Raw genomic sequence first — 26554 nt, forward strand, 5'->3', positions numbered from 1 at the left:
ATAAAACCATAACACAAATACTCCTCTGAATACCGATGAACAGTTTATTTATAAATATATTATACGAAGGAGTGTAAATTGTCATCTTATTCAGAAGTGACAGTAAAAATTTAAATTAAAATATATAACTTGACTCACGAAATCGTAATGACACGATTGCAAACAAACCATACTACGGGTGGGGATAGAACCCGCGATCAAAGAGTCTCAAAACTCCAGAACGTCGCGTTAGCCACTAGACCAGCTAGCCACAATAAGATTCATCCAACTAGGTATATTTCTACACCATAGGAAGGTTAGCACAGGCACCACTGTGACCACAAATGCAAGTTTTCACAGACGAATCTCCAGCTAGCGTGGCCGTGACGAACTCTAGCTCAAGTCCCCCCATAGTCGTTAACATGACTTACGAAATCGTAATGATACGATTGCAAACAAACCATACCACGGGCGGGGATAGAACCCGCGATCAGAGAGTCTCAAAACTCCAGACCGGTGTAGAAATATACCTAGTTGGACGAATCTTATTGTGGTTAGCTGGTCCAGTGGCTAACGCGACGGTCTGGAGTTTTTAGACTCTGATCGCGGGTTCTAGCCCCACCCGTGGTATGGTTTGAAAATATATACATTTTACTAAATCACATTATTTTGACGCACTCTTTGAGGGGCGGAATTTTTATTACGATTTTAGCTTCAGTTTTATTCTTTGAATTATTTGAAGAGACTGTCAATTCATTCTTCATCGCTAAATAATGAATCAGATGCTTTGTCATCTAATACCTGGAGGGTGTTCCGGGAGTCAGTGCCCTCGTGGTCTGGTCCGTGACCAGGCCTAGCTGTGGATCGGGACCTGATCAGTCATGCTGTCACTGCCGGCTGCACACAAACCGACGTATGAACGATAGTCCAGCTGGTCATGTACTGACTTTAGATTCCTGTACAGTTCCCTCTTGAAGATAGCCAGGGATCTATTGGTGATTGTCCTTATGTATACTGGAAGGCAGTTAAACAGCTTTACTCATGGCGACTGTGCTGGTCATTGGGGGAAGTTTGCACCGCCAGCCGAGTTTTTTTTTTAATTTGCTATCGTAGGGAGTCATTTCTGTGTGCAGATTTGGGATTAGTCCCTCTTGGATTTTCCAAGTGTATATTATGATGTATCTTTCTCGCCTGCATTCTAAGAAGTAATGGTCAAAGGACTCCAACCGTTCCCAGTAATTAAGATGCTACACTGTACATATACATGTAGTGAAAGTTTTCTGTTTTAATCTCAGTTCTGCAATTTCGACTGCCTTGAAAAGGGTCGTTAGTGTACAGCAGTACTCCAGGCTAGAGAGAACAAGCGGTTTAAAGAGAATCATCACTAACTTGACATCCCTAGTTTTGAAGGTTCTCATTATCCATCCTATGATATTTCTACCACATGTGGTAGAGACATTGTTGTGATCTTTCCTGTGAGATTCCTTTTGCATCGCACCCAGGTCCTTAATATTAATTTTTCACTCTACTATGTGATTGGAATTTGTTTTATTCTCAGAGCCAGTTTTTATTTCTTCTTGTTTTCCATGGTGGAGTGATTGAAATTTGTCCTCATTTAACTAAATATTGTTTTCTGAAGCCCATTTAGGAGTAAGCCAATGGTTAATTACAGCTCCAAGACTCCTCGTGCTTTCAAAGGTGTATAAAAACCACCTTACCAGTAATTTGGTGGTCAAACCATTTAGCATGGATGAGAGAGGAATTATTTATTGACTGGTTTAAATATATTCCTGAAGTCATGTTTTACCAGCACAGCAAAAACCTTGCGTTCAAGGTTCTCTTCACTCTTGATAATTCCCGTATTCATCCAAAAGCTCGTCTGACGTGTACCCACATGTAAAAGTTGTATTTTTACCTCCAAGTGCAACATCTTTTATACAACCACTGGTTCATGAGTTATTAGGAAAATCAAGCGTAACTCCACGCGAAAAGTGATACGAAAACTTGTAGCATCAAGGGACAGACTCCGACCTGCTATAAATTTAAGATTGCAGTCTGTATCAGCTATGTTAGAAGTGTACGGAATGAGCTGCCCCAATCAATATTAAATGTAGGCTTGGGGAAAGTTGTGGCCTAGTGTGATGAATACTTCCATAAAGTTTTTTTTTCCTCGCTTGAGAGTCGGGTGCAGGAAATAGTTGAGCTGGCAAGGAGATTACCAGGTGATGGCATTGAAGATATGCAGGAAGATGATTTGAATGAGCTCTTAGAAGATGATGTTGAAGACAGACGTTCAGAAGAAATGTTGGCAGATAACAGAGGAAGAAGAGGAAAACCTGAAGAAAAACAGTTAACATTGCAACAGTTAGGTGAGGAATCCCATTATTACGAACACAGGTATTAAATGACCTGTGAGACCTGGACGTAATGGAGCAAGCAAACTCGCCAGTAGACTATAATGTATACTTTGCCTTCACCCACTATATACAGATATGTACACTATGTACAGGTAGAAGTATAAGTAACAGTGATATATTGCAAAACAGAAGCTAGAGTGCACCGTGCTCAACCAGCAGGTAGGCAAGTCTGCCAATGCTTACCGCAAGTGAACCACGTTACTTCAGCTTTGGCGGTCAATGAACCAAGGTACTGATTTAACGACGAGTACCCTATCGATCGCTAAACCCTTAGCACCCAGTTCGCTGGTTGGTAGGCAGCCTATATGAGAGTGTAACATACGACGAATAAATTATAACACTCTTTGCATACCATAACCCCTCAAGGAAGGTTCCTTGATGTTGGTGAGGGGCTCTTGATTTAGGGAATTGGATCTGTGCTCCAGTTCTCCGAATTAAGCCTGAATGCCTTCCACATCCCCCCCCCAGGCGCTGTATAATCCTCCGGGTTTAGCGCTTCCCCCTTGATTATAATAATAATTTGCATACCACATCCATGTTGCTGTAAAACTAGCAGGTTTTTTTTTCACCGAAAAGGACCCAGACAAATCTAGAAGCTGTATTCCGAAACAGGGTCTAGAGCAGCTGATGATACTCGCCATCAGCTGTATAAAGTACTGCAGGGTAAAAGAAATAACAGACGAAATATAGAATTTTTCACTTGTCCAGTAAAGCCATCAGTTTTAGAGCCAGAGCCCCAGCTATCCACCTCAACCCAGTAAGTCCTCAGCATCCCTCTACACTTTGTTCAGAATCATTGACATGCACCAGTAATCATAATCTAATGTAAGAAATATTGTTATATAACATCTGTAGTCTTCAGAAATATATTAAAGTAATACATCTCGACAACCACTTACATTACAATTTTTATTTGTTTACCATTTTGATACATAAAAAAAATTGCATATAATTTTAGAAGGGGGAGGCATGGAACGTAACCCTCTATTTCCAATATGTTCTTCAATTTGTTTTTGATTATTTTTTGGATTAGACGGAATTTTTGTGTATGCCTCGCGTACAGAATTTTCACCTCTTTTAAGCTACCAGTAGTTAGTTTATGCATATGTATTATAAAGAAAATCCCATAGATATTCCTAGATGCATACCTGCATGGCTAGGTTGGACGCAACTAACAAGCTGGTCTCTCCCCTGACAGGTCCGATGACGCCAGCAGTGGCGGTGTCGGGGTCGGTATCCATACTTCCCTGCAACATCTCAATTTCTCAAAGTGATGACTCTGTCCAGCTGGTACTATGGTACCGTGACCATGTGCCTACACCAATCTTCAGGTGAGCAACTAAGAGCATCCATTCGTCAATAGGTAAACTTGTATGTCGGTCTGCGTGATTCGAGAGTGGAATCCTCCGTATTGCATGACCCCAATCCTCTACACCTCCATGCACGCAGTAGAAATTATCCATAGTAAGGCATAAGTTTCTAATGTGGTTAAATACAAAGATTCAAAATTTGACGCGATTCAGAAAAGAAATACTCAAGTTTTCACATCAAAACTAATATCCCAATTGATTCAATAAAAATGGCAAATTAGGACATATTCAGCCCAAAATAAATTTCGACCTTCCAAGAAGAAACACCAACTTCGAAGTTAAACTGAACAGGCATACTCTTCTTAATTCAAGGTGACTGAATATTCTAAAATACACCAGCATATTAAGCTTAAAGCCATTCATTAATATCATTAAGTTATCAGCATTCAAGTATTAAAGCCAATCAGATGCACCACTCGAAAATTATCACATGAAAATGTTTCTCCAAATGCAAATTTGGACTGACTTGCTAAAATCAATCCACACTTTTCTCCAAGCAAGATATTCCAGCGTTCAAGGAATAATTTAAATTTTAAGGGCACCAGGATGTAATGCACACAAGCAAATTTCATTATATACCCATAACCTAGCCAAGATTTCTCTCTAAATTCCAATAATGTGGCTTATTTCTGGCCAGAGGAAGCGTAGTCTAGTTGTTTCACAGTAATAAATTCTACTCATATTTAGCATTTTAAATTTTAGTAAATCTAAATAAGGAAATTGGGTAAAAAAAAAAACTTATTTGGGGATAAACCATTAGACTATAAACGTAAAAAAGGCTACTTGATGCATTCTACAATTAATGTACATAAAACAAATTGTATCTACACAGCTTAGACCACCCCAAAAAAAAGTTTCAGACATCTCAAAAGAAACTTCATCCAGTAAAATCTGATGTCGTTCAGAATACAAAATACGAGTGACTTCCTCAGTCCTAATACAGAGAAAACTAAGAAAATGAGTATATATAGTGGCAGGAGTCAGGTGAAGTGTCGTGTGGGTAGAGGTGGTGGTGGTGGTGGTGGTAGTAGTAGTAGTATTGGTAGTGGTAGTAGTGGTAGAATTAGTGGAACTAATGTGATAGAGATGGGTTGGGTTAGAGAAAGACCTGTCAACATCATGTTACGGCAGTCTCCAGAATGGGTAATATCCTGTTAATTAGCAATTTTGAGATGCTGTATCTACCAGACTTTTGATGGATAGTGTTACTGACAATAATTAGAGCAACTCCTATGCACTTTCTCCGTCTTAAATCATCTTCTTTAATAAGTATTTTAGCCTCAATGAATTTCATGAGGTATCCAACATCGTCCCTATGTTGAACACACATGTTTTAGCGGTCATTATTCCTGCAGTCATTTTTGTGTTCTGTGATCCTAATGTCCAGAGATCTCGCCTTACCCATGGGTATCTCATGGGGCGATTCCTCTGTGAGGCTTGTTGGGTCCCTAGTTCGGTTCGTCACTTTCTAGTGGATTGTCTGGTTTCCAAGCGAACTCGCAGGGTTTACATCCACTGCCGCCGCCGTCCTGTCACTCTTACCTTATCTTCCCTTTTTGCAGGCGATCCTGCCTTTGACTTACGATCAACTTTTGACTTTTTGTCAGCAACTGCTTTACTATACGAGCTTTGACACATAGCCTTTAGCGTCCCTTCAGGCCTTTACTCCCCTCACCTCTGATCCCTTCTCCAACTAGCTGTTTATAGCCCCGGCACTATTTACTGTCCTGCATCGCTGCATGACCCTTGATGGTTTAACGCTTTATTTGATTAAATTAATAACCGGCATTTAAACCAAAATACTTCTATAGTAGACTATTACCTAGCCAGCCTAGGAGGACTTTTTCAGTGTACCAGGAGGTAAGATTATTATTGGATAATGAATCTATAAATAATTACAGAAACTATATATCAAGCTACATTATATATTCCAACATATATAACAAAATACTTCTATAGTGGACCTCTACCCTAGCCAACAGGAGAACTATTTATGTATTATTATTAAAGATTCGCCGGTATTCTCCCGGCCCGGGCCTTTTCCAAGTGGTGGCCCGGCCTTGGCTCCCTCTTTAGGGAGTGTCTGAGACCTAAGTCTCCCATGGGAGGAGGCACAAGTACCTCCTCATCTTTGGAACCAACTGTCCCCAGGCCTAGCCACAAGCTAGGCCTCTCTGGTCTGCCATCCCCGCCCCAAGGGGGCTAATGGAAATGACAGTCTTATGAGCTAAAGGCTCGGACTCGGGCACCTACCCTACCCTAGAAGGGTTAGGCATGGTATCGATGGCACTATTTATGTATGTTTACCAACATATAAAAAAACACTTTTATAGTAGGCTTATTAGCCAGCCTACCCAGGAATACTGTTCAAGTGTACCAGGAGGAAAGATTGTTTTATGGGACTGAAACTATAATAAATAAAATCCGTATATATAAAGCTACAGTATATATACCAACATATAAAAGTTTTTTTTTACCTTATAGTACGGTTATCCTAGCCATCCTACCCAAAAGAACTATTCAAACACTGAAAACTAAATACTTTAAGTGGGTCTTTCAACTAGCTAGCTAGGAGAGTTGCCAAGTGTGCCAGGAGTTGTAAATGACCATCATGAAAATCTGCATCGTCTGCAGAAAGACGATACAGATTGCATGCTTCTGTGGCATGCAGTCTCTGTGGTAAATAGTCACATGGGTCATGTAGGAACTTGAAACCAGCAACCACTATTAATATAAAATCAGGAAAATGAGTCTTCCCAAGCGAGATACACCTATGGGAGAAAATTACATCTATACTAAAAGACAAGAACACCAACAAAATTTCTTAGAAAGCATGACAGCCTTGTATAACAGTTAGAAAAATAAAATGGATGGGTCGGATGAGGCTGTTTTGGAGGGCAATAAACTAGATGGGGATGGTGTTGTCCTTCAGGATAGTACATTAGATAGCGATGGTGTTGGCCTTCAGGATAGTGCACTAGATGGGGATGGTGTCGTCATTCAGGATAGTACACTACATGGGGATGGTGTTGTCCTTCAGGATAGTACACTACATGGGGATGGTGTTGTCCTTCAGGATAGTACACTACATGGGGATGGTGTTGTCCTTCAGGATAGTACACTACATGGGGATGGTGTTGTCCTTCAGGATAGTACACTACATGGGGATGGTGTTGTCCTTCAGGATAGTACACTACATGGGGATGGTGTTGTCCTTCAGGATAGTACACTACATGGGGATGGTGTTGTCCTTCAGGATAGTACACTACATGGGGATGGTGTTGTCCTTCAGGATAGTACACTACATGGGGATGGTGTTGTCATAGGGGACAGTGCACCAAATGGAGATCGTGACCCTGGTGATGAAACAGGTGAAGACAACATTATACAAATTCCAGAGGTACAATACTGCAGATGGAACAAAAGATGATGATGTCTCGGGAAATAGTGTTGACACAGTTTTCAGTAAAAACTCGTCTAAGCACTGATGTCCATACTGGGGCTGTAGGCAGTGGGAAAACAAAAAAAAATTGCGCCAGTAAGGAAAGCAGCCATAAAAATCCTGGCAAACATAAATCCAGTTTATACAAATACTATGCATTGGGTATCTGCAGGCATTGTATACCTGGAAAAACAGGCGGAACATGCACTTTTGACCATCCCAAAAATGCCGCACCCACATGACAACAGGAGGGTGCAACTCTTCTTCTTGTAACTTATTTCACCCAGAAATGTGTTGCTCGTCAGTCCATGAAAGACAAATGCTACATATACTGTCAGGTACACCAGACCATGGGAAACAAAAGAGGGAAACCAAAACCTCTCTGGAGAAGTTTTAGAGCCAAGAAGGATAAAAGACTGGCAAGAAATGACAAATACTACACCAACTGAAAATGCTTTTGGAGTGGAGGGGCAGTCATTGGTCTCCACTCCAGAACACCAGATACTAATGCCAGAAAACAAAGCCCCCCTAAATTCCATCAATATAACGACATATGTATTTGCAAACATATAGGGTCTGAAGCCATCAACAAACAACAAAATACCTTACATCAAGGGACTGCTTACGGAGACCCACATAAAGGATCATTTTGACAAAATATGGATCCCAGGATATCTATACAGATGTGACAACTAAATAGGCAACAAGGGGAAAGGGGGTGGCTTATATGTCAGTCTCTCTCATTTGCTCAGAACTACTAAACGCCTCAAATGATGTAGTTGAAGTTTTTGGCAGTAAAGATCGAAACCAAAACCTTGTCATTGGGTTTGTATACAAGCCTCTGGATTCAACTTACTAGCAGTTACAAGAACAACTTCTGAAAATTGACGACTATCTGGAAAATCTCCCAACTCCTGCTCCAATCATCTTCCTACTGGGGTATTTCAACTTGAGACACCTAAAATGGAGGAGTGTAGCAAATAATGCTTTAGCAGAAATCACACCAGGAGGCAGCTCAGATGAAAATTTACACACACACACACACGATCTATTAAATCTCTATTAAATAATAGCCTACATGACTAGAAGATACAGTGGACCTCATCTTCACTAAGAACGACGATCTGATATGTAGTATAACCCTATCAAAGACAATACACTCAGATCACAACATAATAGAGGTACAGACATGTATGTGCAGGGCTCCTGACCAGCGAAATGTGATCAGTTATAAGGGTGCCTTCGCAAAATTCAACTTCAGTAGCAAAAACATAAACTGGGAACAAGTGAACCATGTCCCAAATGAAATATGTTGGGAAGATATCCTAATTAGCACGGATCCGAACCATTGCCTATAAAAAAATTGACTCTGTGGCACTTGAGGTCTACTCAAGGCAGTTTTCATTAAGAAATAGAAAGAGAAGATGCAAACTAGAAAGAGACGCTTCCTATACAGGCGAAGGCGAAGAATCACAGAGCTGCTGAGAGAGGCCAGTATATCTAAACACGAAGGGAATCACTGGTCAGAGAAATAGCAAATATCGAACTTTAGCTTAATAAATGTTACACTAGACAACAATCTCAGGAAGAACTTTAAGCCATCAGTGAAATTGAAAGAAACCCAAAATATATTCTTCTCTTATGCCAAATCTACGTGGAAAACATACAATATTGCGCCCCTGCTTAGACGAGATGTGACCTACACAGATTACAGCAAAGAAATGAGAGAGATGCTGAAGTCCTAATATGACTGTGTTTAGTGAGCCGTTAATCAGATAACCTAAATTATTTTTTTATGACTGTGACTCAAAATTTGGTCGCTTCAAAAATCTTTGATATTATCCTAACACCACAAGATTTCGAAAAGGCAATTAATGACACGACTGTGCACTCTGCGCCAGGCCCAGATTATTGGAACTCCATGTTCATCAACAACTGCAAGAAACCCTTGTCGCGTCCCTTCAGCATTCTATGGAGAGGGAGCATGGACACAGGAGTTATCCCACAGTCACTAAAAACAACAGACATAGCCCCACTCTACAAAAGTGGCAATAGAGCAATTGAAAAGAACTACAGACCAGTAGCGCTAACATCCCATGTCATAAGTCTTGGAAAGGGCTCTAAGAAGCAATATCGCCAACCACCTAGATACCCTTCAGTTACACAACCCAGGGCAATACAGGTTTAGAGCAGGTCGCTCCTGTCTGTCCCAGCTACTGGACCACTATGACAAGGTCCTGGATGCTTTAGAGCAGTGGTTCCCAAACTTTTTCACCTTGTTACCCAATTTAACATGCCACATAAAGCATGTTACCCCTTTCACAAAATGTTGTTATTATTGATATATATGGCTAAACGTGAACGTATACAACCTCGCATACTCTGCTAATCCTAGCAAAACCATTGAAAACGTAAGAACCACACATACATTATATATAAAATTAATAATAGCTACAAATTCACAGTAACAGTGGGTAAATACTAACTATATACTGCACAGGGCAGTACACATACATACCAGCTTATGTCTACCTCGGCTGATGCTCACAGATAAACTGACAGTGTGAAATAGAGGCAGCCTCAGGAAGTGAGTGACGCGTACTGGACAGGTCGATCTGGGCTACTGAGTGACTTTTGTCCTGAAGCATACTTGTCAAAATACTTTTGGGTTTCCACACACTTAGCTATATATTTCTTCTTTTCTAATACTGTATATTAGTTTTTGATGTTTATTGTTATTTGGTTTAACTTTATTACTTACTTATAATAGGTTTACTTTACAACTTTATATACTAAGACAAAGTTAACAATAATCCTCATACCGGGTACCGCATTGTTTTCTTGATTTTCAGAATTCATAATTTTTTTTCTGTCACCCCTCCATTACCCCCCAAAAATGGTTAAATTACCCCCAGGGGGTAATTTACCCCCAGTTTGGGAACCACTGCTTTAGAGGATGAACAAAATGTAGATGTAGTATACACAGACTTTGCGAAAGCCTTCGACAAGTGCGACCATGATGCAATAGCGCACAAAATGTGTGACAAAAGAATAACAGGAAAAGTTGGTAGATGGATCCATAACTCCCTAAGAAATAGAACACAAAAAGTAATACATAACAGAGTAAAATCTGAGGCGGCTATAGTGAAAAGCTCTGCTCCACAAGGAACAGTATTCGCTCCAATCATGTTCGTCATCCTCATATCTGACACAGAGATGTAATCCATAGCTCCGTGTCTTCCTTTGCGGATGACACCCAAACTGTCAGTATCCTCCATCGACGACACTGTGAGACTTCAAGCCAACGTCAACCAAATTTTTAAATTGGCCGCAGAAAACAATATGAAGTTCAATGTAGAGAAAATTCAGATATGGAAAACTTGAGGAAATTAAAATTTTATCAGAGTATAAAACAAATTCTAACCACACAATAGAGAGAAAAACTAATGTGAAGGACCTAGGAGCGATGTCAGAGGATCTCACGAAAAATAATAGGATGGAAAATGAGAGAGAACCTTCGAAACTAGGGACGCCAAGCCCATGATCACTCGTTCTCACTAGGCTGGAATACTGTTGTACACTAACTGCCCCCTTAAGGCAGGCGAAATTGTTGACCTGGAAAATGCACAGAGAACTTTCACGGCACATTTAAGTACGATAATACACCTAAATTACTGAGAACGGTTGAAGTCCCTTGATTGCAGGAAAATCCTAGAGAAATTAGTACCAAACTTGCTCATAAAAATTACTCCCTACGAAAGCAAAAGACTCGGCAAGAGATGGAACATTCACCCCAGTGAGTAGCTGGGGGGCCAGGAGTACACTAAGACAACACAATAAGTGTCAGGGGCCCAAGATCATTCAACTCTCTCCCAGCATACATAAAACGGTTACCAATAGACTCCTGGCCGTCTTCAGGAAGGTACTGGACAGGCACCTAGTCAGTAACTTATGAGCCGAGCTGTGGTTTGTATGTCGGTTTACGTGCGGCCAGCAGTAACACCCAGGTTGATCAGACCTGATCCACAACGAGGCCTGGTCTCAGACCGGGCCGCGGGGCGTTGACCCCTGAAATTCGCTTCAGGTAAACTCCAGGTATTGTTTCTCAATTGGTGGTCAATAAAATTTGGATTCGTCAGGTGTTTAATCACTTGCTGTTGGTGAGGACATTGTCTGCTACTACCACACTGCTCAAGACACACTTCTGTTATATTTTATGTATATTTAATGAGGTTCCCGAGACCTGTGAGAGACATCGCAGGTGCACCACCTACTTATTCAATTTCACATGTGAAAGTTATGCACCATATCTGTGTCATACGTAAATACGTAAATAAAGTTTGCCTTTAGTGATAAAAATAAGAAATTTGGAAGTTTCGGGGTATAGTTGAATTAATATTTTTGGCTGTCAGGCTATTTTGTATATAACATTCTTTCTGATCTCTGCCACCATACTGGACAAAATTGTGGCACAGAATCATCTTCCCGTGTATCTTGTCATCGATGAGGCGTATCAAATTTCAGTATATTACAAAATTTAAATAAAATACTATTATATTCAAAAATATTGCTTATCTCATTTTTGCTAATTGTAACTTTTTTCAAAAATGTATAAAAAATCTATGATTGAATACCTTTTAAAAATTAGGTAATCAGAAACATATCCAGTAATAAAAAAATATTTAAGTTTAACACATGTATATCATTAATAGGCCAATTAAACATGAAATATTACAAAGAGAGTTAATATAGGATTATTATTTTTCCTTGATACAAAGCGCAAGTAGATCGCTGCAGTTAAGATTTCTGACACTTTGACTGTACTGTGCAATCCTTCTTGAAGGTACATCTTACTACTTCCCTATAGTCTTGAGTAGCTTCCTGTAAGGTGGTCCTCCCAGATGCTCTCCACCCTCCTTTTCCACCCTGATTGCAGCTTGGGTAGGAGGCTCGCCTTTCCTTGCCATTCCTCTATTGACTCTGGGTTTGGCGTGTCGTCTAAGGTAAAGAATTTAGGAAGGATATCTCTATAAGCATTTCAGGTGTTACTTATAATCCTATTGAGTTGAATATTGCTAGGGCATTGAAAATATCAGGACCCAGAGCAATAGCCCTCACATTAATATTTAGGCACCGTGATGACATGGCCAGGACTACACCATAGGTGTCAGCAACTCGTATTAATACTATACTGTTAATGCTATGTAACCAGAGTAAGAGGCGAGTGTTTGCCTACTCATTGGAGTATGTAGCCATTTCCTTGACATCTTGACGATTGGCGTAAAGACCAATATATTTATTTAGTGAAGACTAGTCGGTGTCAGACCCTGCAACTATATCCACCGGGACGGAAAACAACAATCTAGAAAAATTCCTTCCAGTTTTTACAACCCGAGCATAAGAGTTCTGCATGTTTGCAAATTACTTTTTTTTTTTTTTTTTTTAGAGTTTCACCTTTTACGCTTCCGGAAATGTATACATCCCAGATATCTAATCTTGTTACAAGCTGAAGCTGTGATTTTATAACAGGGAAAAAGATTGAGTTAATCCTGGAACGTTTTTTGAGGTCCCAGGTCACAGCTTGTTAACGACAGCACCATGAAGAATAGCTCCCTGAGCTACAGGACTACAGTAATTTACTTTAGCTTGCGTAAACTCTACCGAATAGTGCTAAATATCATTATTCTTGTTTTGAGACTTCCCATCCTTGACGGTGATGCTGGCTAAGCTTGATTTTTATGCTTAAAAAAATAATGAATACCATCATTGCGCATTTGGAGAGGCAATGAAAAGTCAGAAGAGTGAGCAGTCATTCGTCTGTTATATCTGTTGTCTCTATTCACTTCTCTCTGTAAATACTGATATTGTTCCGTTTGGTAGGTGTCCTTGTCAGGTTTAGTAATTAATATTGATAGAATTACCGACAATGTGTAAAGTAAAATGACACAAATGCGACTAATGTGACATTTTATTGTGGCAACTTTTAGCTTTACAGGTGCTTTATCAAGTAACGGCTTGATAAACCTCCTGGAGAGCGAAACGTTGCCACAATAAAATGTCGCATTAGTCGCATTTGTCATTTTACTTTACAGGTTTAGTCATATTAATCATCTCCGTGTCTTATTCTTCAGCAATATCTCTGCCATCGCTGGATCAGCAATATCTCTGCCATCGCTGGATCAGCAATATCTCTGTCAAAGACTACGAGGTCACCTGTGTTTTTACCACGTCTGGCATAACTTATGTCACCTAATTTAAAAATATCAACTGTAGGTGCTGTGTTTGTCCATATCCTGTGTGTTGTCAGGAAAATTCTCAAATAATCTCCGAGATGCAGAGCTGCTTGGTTTTCTGTTACCCTACATCGCCATCACTATTTTTCAGTGATTCAATATTCTACACATAGACGTGGATCAAGTTGCATTTCATAAATCCTTCATCAGTGTTACAATGGTGCTCTTAGTGAAACCACATCAAGCAAGTGAACTGGGATCCATCTTACTAAGGTGAAGAAAGGTACCATCATGGTCAGGGCTTCCACACAAAGCTGGAGGTCTCGCTCTCGTATCGTTTTCCTATAAATCATTATTAGAGTTTGAACCACCGGATGATATATCAGAGTGAACTAGGGACGTACTCACTCCTTTCTGTGTACTTATTGTTATACAGGCGGCTTGTATGTGTATCCACAGGTGTATCAAAATAAGTATAACAGAGCAAAACCGTGCGTAGCATGAGACACAAATTAATGTTCATTTTATTGAACTTTAGATCATGGAATTAGATATTTAGAATATCACATGTAGTAAATGGATACAAGGAAGTCATACTATTTTTAGCTTAATGGATAGAAATATGCATCTTTCCTCTAGTATCACTGTCAGTGTAGTTCTTCAATAGTTCATCTCTTCCTCACCTTACCTCTTCTCCTTTCCTATATTTTCTTTGCCTTTCCTTTTTTTTTTCTGGCTAAGTGGGTTCTGTCCTACAAGTTTTTTCCCCACACGTGGGTTTTAATCCTTCCGTCGTGGGCCGTTAGTTCTCCTGCAGTGGTCCTTTTTCCTCATCTTAGGCTACCTCCTCTATTACCAATACTATTACTACTACTATTATTACAACTTTTGCTTCGCTAACATAAGAACATAAGAAAGAAGGAACACTGCAACAGGCCTACTGACCCAAGCGGAGCAGGTCCATGTTTCCCCCCCGGATTAGACCAATGACCCACACCCGGATTATCCCAATGACCCACCCAGCCTGGTCATCTCCACTCAAGGATGGAGCACTGCACCAGACCCAGCAGCACAAGCTAGTCAGGTCAACTCACACCCACCCACACCCACTCATGTATTTATCTAACCTATTTTTAAAATTACACAACATTTTAGCCTCAATAACACTACTCGGGAGTTTGTTCCACTCATCCACAACTCTATTACCAAACCAGTGCTTTCCTATATCCTTCCTGAATCGGAATTTTTCCAACTTAAAACCATTGCTGCGAGTCCTGTCATGGCTGGAAATTTTCAGCACGCTATTTACATCCCCTTTATTTATTCCTGTTTTCCATTTATACACCTCGATCATATCCCCACTAATTCTACGCCTTTCGAGAGAGTGCAGATTCAAGGCCCTCAGTCTATCCTCATATGGAAGATTTCTGATACATGGGATCATCTTTGTCATCCTTCTCTGTACGTTTTCCAGAGCATTTATATCCATTCTGTAATACGGTGACCAGAACTGTGCAGCATAGTCTAAATGAGGCTTAACTAAGGATATATAGAGTTGAACACTAACACTCTCTGACTCTTGTCAATACCACTACTCCCTTCTTGCCACCTCTGCCACTGCTGCACTTCCTATGTACTACTACTGCGCATACTTGAGTATCTTTTCTGTGGAAATGTTTAGCCAAACATTGGCTTCATCAGTCCATGAGCGAAGGCGCTTATGTACTGGAAGGAAGTAAATGATACAAAATACCGAACCACTGGAAAAAATAAACACATAAGCAGTATAATGTGATCTTTTATTGTTTGTGATTTGATGAAGCTCACTGTGTGGGCGAAACGTTGTCAATAAAGGATCACATTGAACTACTTGTGTGTTTATTTTTCCATTCGTTTATATACTGCAGACAGGCGAGGTGAGGCAATCGTTTCTATGAAATATTTATCTACGTACTACTACTACCACTACTACTACCACTACTACTACCACTACTACTACCACTACTACTACCTCTACTATTACCTCTACTATTACCTCTACTATTACCTCTACTACTACCTCTACTACTACCTCTACTACTACCTCTACTACTACCTCTACTACTACCTCTACTACTACCTCTACTACTACCTCTACTACTACCACCTCTACTACTACCTCTACCACTACTTCTACAATAACACTACCTCCTCTCGTTCTATTAGTCTCGGCTCTACCCATCTCCCATGTATGTGCTGGCTCATAAACAATAAAAAGTCACAATACCGTGACTGAAACAATCGGTACACAGGAGAATGGAACTTATGAAAAAAGTTTTGGTCCGACTTGGACCATTAACTAGCCACATATATGAGGCTGATCTTTTCACTTCCAGGCGTCGTAAGAACCAGCATTGTGTTTTACAGGACTGTTTTGCTGAATACGCATTGTCTGCTTCCAGTTCCTTAAATTCAACGCCATGGACACTCATACTTTCTACTGTCTCAAGCTGATGCTTCACCCTCCGTTAATATGCTCTTTTCTTCTCCTAAATGATCTCTGTAACCTTATTATGCTTTCGACACTGTTCGCCTTCATTCCGAAATTCACGATGCTAAATTACCGAACAAACTTTACCGTCTTATCTCCGGCAACACTTGGTTCAAATTCTCACTGATTGGGTTACTAATCAGTCTTATGTCACACACATCATTAGCTTGAACTTCTTGGTTTTGGTCTTTCCTATGCCACTTCATCTTCCCCTCGCACTGGCACTGACCTGATTAGCTCCTATGATTCCTTTCGTCAGTTTCACTCTCGGAATCTTCCTGACCTGTCCACTTTTCGTGGTCTTATTCCTGCTCTTGATAGTCTGTATTATAAGAATTACCACTTTCCTCGTCGTTATCAAATTGCCCTTTCTTCTAAATCTAATGCAAATATTGTCATTCTTTCTTCTGACAAAAGCAGTTCATTGGTTGTTTTTAATAGCGAGGGTTACCTCGAAATGGCGAGACTTTGTTCTGTCTCACGGACCTACACTTAACTTGTTTCTAACCCTCTTGAGGGTATCAAGAGAAATTTCAACTATGAACTACATACTCTGTCCGATTTCTGTTCCCCTGACATTGATCTTGTTCAGCATTCCAGAGTTATCTGTTCCTCTCTACCTTACATCCAAGGTCTTCCTAAAATTCGTAAACCTGGTATCTATATCCCATCCTCTCCTCTAGAGGTTCTCTCTCATTCTCACTCCTCTTATCTGGCCAAAACCTTCGTTTCCTTTTCCTGACCTCCGTTACTCAAGACTTCAAACGTATTCGGCCACGACCAACATGTAAAATGCTAAATCTTGAAGTGGAGTCCCTCTTCACTAATGTCCCTCTTGATGAGGTTCTCAAATTTCTTAATGATAGTCAATGAAGGGCGACTTCATCTCCATATACATATTGATGTCTTTCTTCAATTCAAATTCAAAGTTTATTCTCTATAAGAATTACAATGCTGAGTTTACAGAATTTGGTTATTGTGTGGTTTACATGTAGTAAAATACAGAGTGTACCACTAGAACACCTAGCATGGTTAGGCATTTCAGGCAGACTTAGTTTAATTCTTAATTTTAAAATATTACAAATTATGAGGTAAGTTGGCATTATGGCTAAGTGACTAAATACTAGTTTGTGAGTTTAGCAATGTGAATGCTTTTGTTTTGGCATAGTACATAGTTTCAGTATTGGAGTATCACAGGCCAACTTATGACTAGTTTGGATTCATTATTTTAAGATTGAGATTAATATTTCTGTTTATGGTCAAATGGGTGAGTGAGTGTAAGCGTGAACCACCAGGTGGTATTCGTGTTGTTAGTTGACGGGGTGTATCAGGGAGATAAGATGTTTTCTAATGGTAGTTTTGAAGGTGATGAATGTGTCTGCAGTTCTAGAGTTTTCAGGTAGGGTGTTCCAGATTTTAGGGCCTTTGAATTTTTGTAAAGGTTTAGTCGGACACGGGGAATGTAATAGAGATGTTTGTGTCTGGTGTTATGCCTGTGGGTTCTGTCACAGCTATCAAGAAAGCGTTTTAGGTCAAGGTTAATATTGGAATTTAAGGTCCTGTAGATGTAGATTGCACAGTAGTAAGTGTGGATGTACTGAACAGGGAGTAAGTTAAGATCTATGAAGAGTGGGGGAGGGGGGTGTTGCCAGGGATGGGATTTAGTGATTATTCTTACTGCAGCTTTTTGTTGGGTTATTATTGGCTTTAAGTGAGTTGCTGCAGTTGATCCACAAGCATAAATAGCATAGGTGAGGTATGGATAAATAATTGAGTGGTATAGTGTGAGAAGGGCATTTTGCGGCACGTAGTATCGTATATTGGAGAGGATCCCAACCGTTTTGGATACTTTTTTGGTTATGTGAAAGATATGGGTGCTGAAATTCAGGTTGTTGTCAAGGTATAGGCCTAGGAATTTGGCCTCATTATGTTTGGTAATTAGAGTGTTGTAGATCTTAATGTCAATTTGTGCAACTCCTGCTCTGCTACCAAACATAATATAGGAGGTTTTGTCAGTGTTAAGCGTAAGTTTATTGGCTGTCATCAAAGTCGATATTTCGATCAGCTCCTCGTTAACAATGGAGTGGAGGGTGGCAAGATTAGAGTGAGAGATGACATGAGTCGTGTTGTCAGTAAAGTGAATGGGTTTCAGGTGTTGGGATAGGAGTAGATAGGAGTAGCAAGGGAGTATATAGTAACAATAGTTTCATTGCAGGCTACTTGTTAAGGTAGGGTAAGTCCAGCTCACGCTATTCCCCCTCCCCCCTTTTTCCCCCTCACTGAAAGTGATAGTTGGATTGCCGGCTGCTTGTCAAGGTAGGGTCAGTCTAGCTCCCGCTATCCCTTCCCCTCCCCCCCCCCCCCCAAAAAGGTGACATGTGGGGCTCCGGTCAAACAGTAAATCACTCGACTCACAGCTCCCAACACTACTGTAAGTACATGCCTGATCATATTTTAGTGGACTTATTGGTTGAAAGCTTCACTTTTGACCAATAATTAACTTAGTCCTTTCATTCTTTATCTGTTAAATGTTTTAATAATCACCACATCTTTTAGGTATTGTACTCATCATGGAGAGTGATTTCTTAAGCAGTGGGTAATCTGTCTCTCATTACAGCTTGGAATGACAGGCTCACCTGCCAACCAACGAGAAGAATAGGAGGAGACGGACTAACGTCCTGAGACGTCCCATGTTTAGTCTACTTACCTGTTATGTAAGCCACCACAGGACCTAACCCCTCATCATAGTAGTGGCAACGAACTTGTTTTCCTGTCATCTCAAGTAATTACACACGGCTATACTCTGTGAAGAACGAGCCAGTGGTGGTCACCAACACCTGCTACCCCTCCCCCCCATCAGCAATGGCTACGATTTCAACAACACTCAGTGTCACCAACACCTGACACCCCATTACCATGATATACCTGTATTAGCGTTGAGTTCAAATGTAATTTTTTTCATTTCATTTTTCATTTTTCTTTCAATTAGGATACCCATTCATGTTTTATTGTTTTACATTTTCCGTTTCTAAATAATAAAGTGTTTATCATTGTCTGTTATTATTTCTTTTTCTATTCATTAATTTTCCTGAGGAGGAGCCAGCCTTGGTAATACTGACTGAAGTTGTTACAGGGCTGAGTAAGCCTTCACAAGTGGTGACCTTGCCAGGATCAACTCTACTGAATCAAGATTCAATTCCATCTCGAATCTACCATTGGAACTTCAATGCCGCATACCACAGACGGTTACCACCAGCCATGAGTAATCATTATCTATGGTAGGACTACAGTACAGGTATTTAAATGATTTGGTGATTGTTATAGTCTCAATTTATTGTAAGTCAAGTAAGGCAGGATATAATATTTAATTCTGCCACCTTTTCAAGCTTGAAACACTTTGGAGGATTAGACTCTAGGGACTCGAGATTTTCCAGTGACAATTTGTTTCATTGGATGGTCAAGTGACCCCATTCTACTTACTGTTTGCTCGGAGCTGGCATAGAACCCTTCGTTTTAATTAATACATATTGCTTAATTGAAGTAGGGATCAAGCCCTCTGGTTTATTTACAGTTTGAGCAGAGCAGGAATTGAACCCTCCGTTTTCTTTAATACCCGTTTCATTTCCCCTGATAGTTTAAGTTATTCTTGCAAGTATGGAGGAATACCAGTTTTGGATGAATGCTGGAAGTAAGTTAGGAATAACAGGGAAAAACTTAGAATCTTTCATTAGGGCTAAGATCCAAGAAAGACTTGAAAGAGAGAGAGAGAGAGAGAGAGAGAGAGAGAGAGAGAGAGAGAGAGAGAGAGAGAATCGAAAAAGAGAATAAGGAGAGAGAAAGAATAGAGAGAGAATCAAGAAAGAAAGAGAAAGAGAGGACAAATAGGAGAGAGATCGAATTGAAAGAGAAAACCAAAATAGACAGAAAGAGAGAGAGAGAAGACAAAAAGGAGCGTGATCGACTTGATTGTGAGGAGAGAGCTAGAGTACATGAGGAACAAGCTAAAGTACATGAGAAACAAGTTAAATTAAGAGAACTTGAGTAAAGAGCAAAGGATAGAGAAGTTGAGGAAAAAGCTAGAGAATGTGAGGAAAATAGAGTTAATAGAGTTAATAGAGAGAGAAAAGGATCGCGAGCTCGAAAAAGCTCGCCTTGAATTAGAGAATAAAAAGTTAACTGTTACACAACAATTAGAGGAAGGAGTAATTGAACATCATGCAGCTAGTGCACATATTCCAACACCTAATTTACCTCCCTTCACAGAGGGTGAAGACAATTCTTCATACATCATCAGGTTTGGAAATACCGCTACCCTCTGTGAATGGCCTGCTGGCACCTGGGCTACCAGGTTAGGAATGTTATTTTCTGGTACTGCCTTGAATATCTATGCAACTTTGTCGCAGGATATATGTAATTATAACCTACTGAAGAAGGCAATCCTTAAAGCATATCAAAAAACCATTAATTCTTACAGGAAAGATTTCCGGTATGCCACCTTACATCCTGGCCAGAACTTTCAGCAGTTACAAGTAACACTCTTCCGTTTGTTCGACTTTTGGATAGTTCAGGAATTGATCACAGTTATGAATCTCTTAGAGACTTCATGGTTGCTGACCAGCTCTTCCCCACCAGATAAGAACATTCTTTAGAGAACGTAATCTGATTAAAGCTGAGGAAGTTGCTGAGGCTGCTGACTTGTATGTTGAGGCTCACAATTATATATATTATTATCAAAAAAGAAGCGCTAAGCCACAAGGGCTATACAGCGCTGCAGGGTAGGGAAGGAAGCAAGGGAATTGGATGGCAGAAGGGAGGGGGGATGATCAGCAGGTTACAGAAAACAGCGGGGCAGGGGATAGTACGGGGGTAGAGGGTAGCAAGAGATTGAAGTAGAAAGGGCTGAAAGTATCAGAATTTGTGAAGTAAGTCAGTCGTTGTCAAAAAGTCAATGAGAGTGTCCGCATGAAAGGTGGGTCCATCAGCGAGAAGGGAAGGTAAAGAGAGAGCAGCGGAGCGAAGACGACGACAGAGGTAAATTCTGCGTGCTCGTTGATAAAGTGGGCAGTCCAACAGAATGTGGCTGACTGATAATGGAGCTTGGCAATTCTCACAGAGAGGAGCAAGACGCCTCTCCATGAGATATCCATGAGTAAGACGAGTATGGCCAATGCGAAGACGGGAGAGAGTAGTCTCCCAACCTCGACACTGGTGATAAGAAGACGGCCAGTAACCTATACTCGGTTTAATAGACTGAAGTTTGTTGCCGAGCATAGTAGACCAACGTTGTTGCCAACGGGTGTGAAGGTGGGAAGATATTACAGCAAAATAGTCCATAAATGGAATACCTCTATAAGAAACTGGTAGGTCATGTACTGCTGACCGCGCAGCAGTGTCTGCCTGTTCATTGCCCTGAATGTCAACATGACCAGGGACCCAACAAAAAACAATATCTTTATGCTTGGTAAAGATGCGGCGTAGCCAAAGTTGAATATGGAGGACTAAGGGGTGAGGTGTATCAAACTTTTGTATAGCCTGTAAAGCACTAAGGGAGTCTGAGACAACCACAAATGATGACACAGGCATAGATGCAATACGGATAAGTGCTGTAAGGATGGCATATAATTCAGCAGTAAAAATACTAGCCGAAGATAGTAAATGCCCTTGTACGACGCTGTCCGGAAACACTGCTGCGAATCCTATGCCGTCAGAAGACTTAGAGCCATCTGTGTACACAGCAATGGCATGAGAATGAGAGTGAAAGTGGTCAAGAAAAAGAGAGCGGGAAGCGACCGTAGAGAGTTGGGCTTTCGAGCAAGGGAGAGAGAAAGAACAGACTCGAACAGCTGGAACTTCCCAGGGGGGTAGGGAAAAGTGAGATGCTACATGTATATAGAAAGGTGGTAGTTGAAGAGAAGACAAGAGTGAATAAAGGCGAAGAGAGAAGGGACGGAGTAAACGGGCGGCGAACAAATAAAGAATGTCTACTAATATCAGTGACCATTCTATAAATGGAAGGATTGCGGAGATCATGAGAGCGTACATAGTAGCGCAGGCAATGGGCATCATGGCGATCGGATAAGGATGGAACGTTCGCTTCTGCACAGAGGCTTTCGACAGGGGAAGAGCGAAAAGCACCAAGGCATAAACGTAATCCTTGGTGATGAATGGGGTTAAGGCTAGAGAGAGTAGCAGGAGATGCCGCTGAATAGATCTGGTCACCATAATCAAGTTTCGATAAAATAAGGGTGGAATGTAGGCGAAGGAGGGTTCGACGATCAGCTCCCCACGAAAGATGAGCAAGGGTTTTAAGAAGGTTCAGCCGGCTGTGACAAGTTGCCTTCAGAGAGGTAATGTGAGGTTTCCAGGATAACCTACGATCAAAGAGGAGGCCCAGAAACTTGACTGTATCACGTTCAGGGATACGGGAGCCATAGAGGTACAAAGGATGATCGGAGATTACAGAGCGTCTAGTGAAAGTGATTTGGTGGGTTTTAGTGCTGGAAAATTTAAACCCACGTGTGGTGGCCCAATTGGAAACACGGTCGACTGCATGTTGGAGAGAAACTGTAAGGAGGTGACAGTCAGCGCCTGCACAGGCAATAGCGAAGTCATCAACATAGAGTGATGACCAAATATTTGATGGAAGACTAGAGGCCAAATCATTAATAGCAAGGAGAAAGTGTTGTGCTCAGAACACATCCCTGGGGGACACCTTCAGCTTGGATAAAGTCCGGGGAGAGCACATTATTAACCCGAACACGGAAATGCCTGTCAGTTAAAAAGTTCTTAAGGAAGGATGGTAGATTGCCTCGAAGGCCTAAGGAGTGGGCTTGGGCTAAAATATTATACCTCCAAGTTGTGTCATATGCCTTCTCAAGGTCAAAAAATATGGCAATAACTGAGTGGTTATTCGCAAAGGCATTACGAACATACGTATCCAAGCGTAGTAAGGGGTCTATGGTAGAACGTCCCTTACGAAAGCCATATTGACGAGTGGAGAGACTGTTGTGTGTCTCTAAATACCACACTAAACGTCTATTTACTAGGCGTTCCATTACTTTGCAAACTGCACTGGTAAGAGCAATGGGATGATAGTGGGAGGTTTCATGTCCCGTAGTGCCTGGTTTGCGAAAAGGGAGAACAATGGCGGATTTCCACAGCTGTGGAAGAACTCCTTGTGACCAAATAAGATTGTAAAGGCGTAATAGGACTGCAAGGGCTGACTGATGTAAATGTTGGAGCATACGAATATGAATGTCGTCGGGCCCAGCTGCCGATGATCGACAAGCTGAGAGTGTTGCCTCCAGTTCTTGAAGTGTAAAAGGCACATTATACTGTTCTTCTCTGAGAGAAGAAAAGTCCAAGGGTGCTAACTCTCTGGCAGACTTTGAGGAAAGAAATGAGGGGCATAGATGGAGTCCCTGAGAAATACGGACCAGATGATTGCCAATTTCATTGGCAACATCTAGTGGGTTTGCTATATCAACACCGGCAACCCGCAGAACAGGAGCCGGGTCAGGAGAATATTTACCACTCAGTTTTCGTACTTTTTTCCAGACTGCACTCATAGAGGAAGCAGAGGTGATGGTGGAGGCATAATCTCGCCAGCAAGTGCGTTTAGCTTCACGGATGACACGGCGAGCGATCGCACGCTTCTGTTTAAAATCAAGGAGTCGCTCTGTGGTTCTATTGTACCGGTACCTGCCCCATGCAGCGCGTTTCAAACGTACTGCACGAGCACAAGCAGGAGACCACCAAGGCACGCATTTCTGAGAATGCCTGCCCGAAGTTTGGGGTATAGAATGAGAAGCTGCGGTGAAAACGGAGGACGAGAAGAGGTGTAAAAGCTCATCGATGGAGGACGAAGAAGGAACCTCTTTAAAAACAGTTAGGTGTGAGTAAAGGTTCCAATTTGCCCGATTAAATTGCCAGCGTGGGGTGCGAAGAGGTGGCGAATATGAAGGGGAAGTAAGAATGATTGGGAAATGATCACTGTCATGTAAGTCCGGGAGAACAGACCAAGTGAAGTCTAATGCGGCGGAGGAAGAGCAGACTGAGAGATCGATGCAAGAGAGAGTATGAGTCCGAGGATCAAAATGGGTGTGAGTACCTGTATTTAAAACATGGAGGGGGTGGGTGGCAAGAAAAGCCTCTAACTGAATTCCACGGGAATCAGAGTGAGACCCCCCCCCCCCAGAGGAAATGGTGGGCATTAAAATCACCAAGTAACAGAATCGGTGGCGGTAATGACGAAACAAGGAAGGCAAAATCCGGAATAGATAATGCCCGAGAAGGAGAGAGATATAAAGAACAGAGCGTATACCACCTATGTAAGTGGATACGGGCTGCTGTGTAATGCAGCGAAGTATGAACAAATAGCTGATGGTACGGAATATCAGTGTGGAGAAGGGCACTTTCATTAAAGGTCCCATCAGGAAAAGGATCTGAAGAATACAATAAATTATAGCCTGAGATGTGAGAAATAACAGCAGAGTGTAATTTTGGTTCCTGTAAGCAAACACCAACAGGGGCAAACTGGGAGAGTAACATCTGAAGCTCACCCCGATTACCCCTGAGGCCGCGTATATTCCACTGTAAATAGGCCATGATTGGCAATGATAAAGATACTTGAAATCCGCAGGTAAGTGTTCCTATGGACTAGAAGGGTTAGAAAAGTCCTCATGCGGAGGCAGTGGAAAATGTTCAAGCAGCGAAGGAACGGTGCGCTGTGAAGAAAGGAGTTGCGCAGATGGAGCAGAGGAGAGAGAAAGAGCGGAAGGTGGATCAGTGTCCATTGATGGTTTGGTCTCTGCAATATATTCAGAGATTGCTTCAAGTGTTTCGGAATTCAGAGATGTCGTATGGGAGACAATATTGGGAATGGTAGGGGGAGGATGAGTAAAGATTGGAACTGTATTGGACTGTACCAAGGTAGGGGGGGGCGAAAGGGTGGAGGGAACTGGAGAAGCATGGCAGGGGACAGAAGAGGAAGAAACTTGGGAGGGAACAGGGAAGGAAGGTACATTACGAGGAGGAGGGTGAACCTCTGCACTTGTAACTGAGCCAGTGAGAGGGGAAGAACTAGGGACAGAGACAGGGAGGGTAAAATGAGGAGGTGGAAGATGGGTAGGAGGTGTTACCGGACCTTTTTTTGACTTTTGAGAAGTAGAGGGACGATTGGGAGGAGGTGTCGTACGAGGTCTCGTCGATACTGAGGCTTGTGAGAGAGAACTCGAAGAAGCGATATTAGACTGAGGCGTTGAAGTAGGGACGTCTGAGCCGAGGACAGCAAAAGGATTAGATACAGGAGTGATTATGGGAGAGGTAACCACAGAGGTGGGTGTAGAAGATGGGATACCAGAAGTGGGGGGACGTTTTGAAACACGGGAATAAGAAACATGTGGGAGTCTCCCTTGGAGGCGGAGATGAGAAACTGCCATGGCATAAGGGAGACCTTCTGTCTCTTTGAGATAACGGATTTCCCGCTCGTTTAAATAGACCTGACAACGGCGAGAGTACGAAGGGTGAGCCTCATGACAGTTAAGGCAAGAGGGAGATCGATTGCAAGACGTATTAGAATGGTCATCGGCACCACAGACTGGGCATTCGGCGATAGATCTGCAATATTTCGCTGGATGGCCAAATCGCCAGCAATTTCTACACTGTTGTGGTGTAGGGATCACCTTTCGAACTTGTAACCGATGTCCTGCTATATAAACTGAGGATGGGAGCTCTTGGCTGTCAAAAGTTAAACGAGCCACATTGCTAGGGTATCGTCTCCGCCCACGGGCAGGAAGAACGTAAGTGTCTACCTTGAGGATTGGGAGATCTTGGAGTTCCAGCTGTTCTAGAATGTCAGTGCCACATGTCTGGAAATTTTGTTGAACTATGGTATGGGGCAGAATGACGGTACCACTACAAGAATTGAGGGAATGATGTTTTTCAAGAGTGACAGGAACAGTATCAATATGGGAAAGACGAGAGAGCTCATGAGCCTGGGTAGCATTCTGTACGGTAATGATGCGCGTACCGCTCTTAAGAGCATGAAAAGAAATATCTTTACCAACATGGCGTAGGAGTGCCTTGCCAATACTATGGTCAGAAAGATAGGCAGTAGAGGAAGTTGGTCGTAAAGTGAAGAATTTAGTCCACTGTTCAGTCTGAAACTGAGCGTGGAAAGGTAGTGAAGGTGGAGAAGTATCATCAGCAGGTAATTGTCGTTGGCGTTTAGGCGTGGGACCAGAGTTGGTCCGACGTGGAACGGGTCGGCGACTTGAAAATTGCCGCACCGTAGAGGGAGAGGCCGGAAGCATAGTCAGAGGAGAGCGAAGGTCCGATAAATCGAAGGAGTCAGTCGAGGCCTCAGTACCTGAAGCGGGTGAGGAAACAGCACCGGCAATAGGCACAGAGGCATGAGGAATGTCTGAAGAGTGGTCCAAAGACGAGGCGGGGTCAGAACGGGGTGCGGTATCAAGAAGGGGCCCGGGGGTACCAGGTTCATGGACTAGGGCTGCCATGGTTAGGTTACTTCTTTCTTTTTTTTTTTAGAAAAAAAAAGAAAGAAGAAAAGAAAATAAAAATAA

At 41.7% G+C, this 26554-nt stretch overlaps 1 protein-coding gene across 1 annotated transcript in view; it reads left to right on the forward strand.

The window, feature by feature from the left end:
* LOC128698845 (cell surface glycoprotein MUC18-like) overlaps window positions 1–26554 on the forward strand; it is a 220364-nt gene that overhangs the window by 76387 nt on the left and 117423 nt on the right. Inside the window, exon 3 of the mRNA XM_070097825.1 lies at window positions 3595–3727. Within this exon, the coding sequence (XP_069953926.1) occupies window positions 3595–3727 (133 nt within the window). The remainder of the gene's footprint in view (window positions 1–3594; window positions 3728–26554) is intronic.

This window comes from Cherax quadricarinatus, chromosome 59 (assembly GCF_038502225.1).
Source record: "Cherax quadricarinatus isolate ZL_2023a chromosome 59, ASM3850222v1, whole genome shotgun sequence".
Classification (NCBI taxonomy): domain Eukaryota; kingdom Metazoa; phylum Arthropoda; class Malacostraca; order Decapoda; family Parastacidae; genus Cherax; species Cherax quadricarinatus.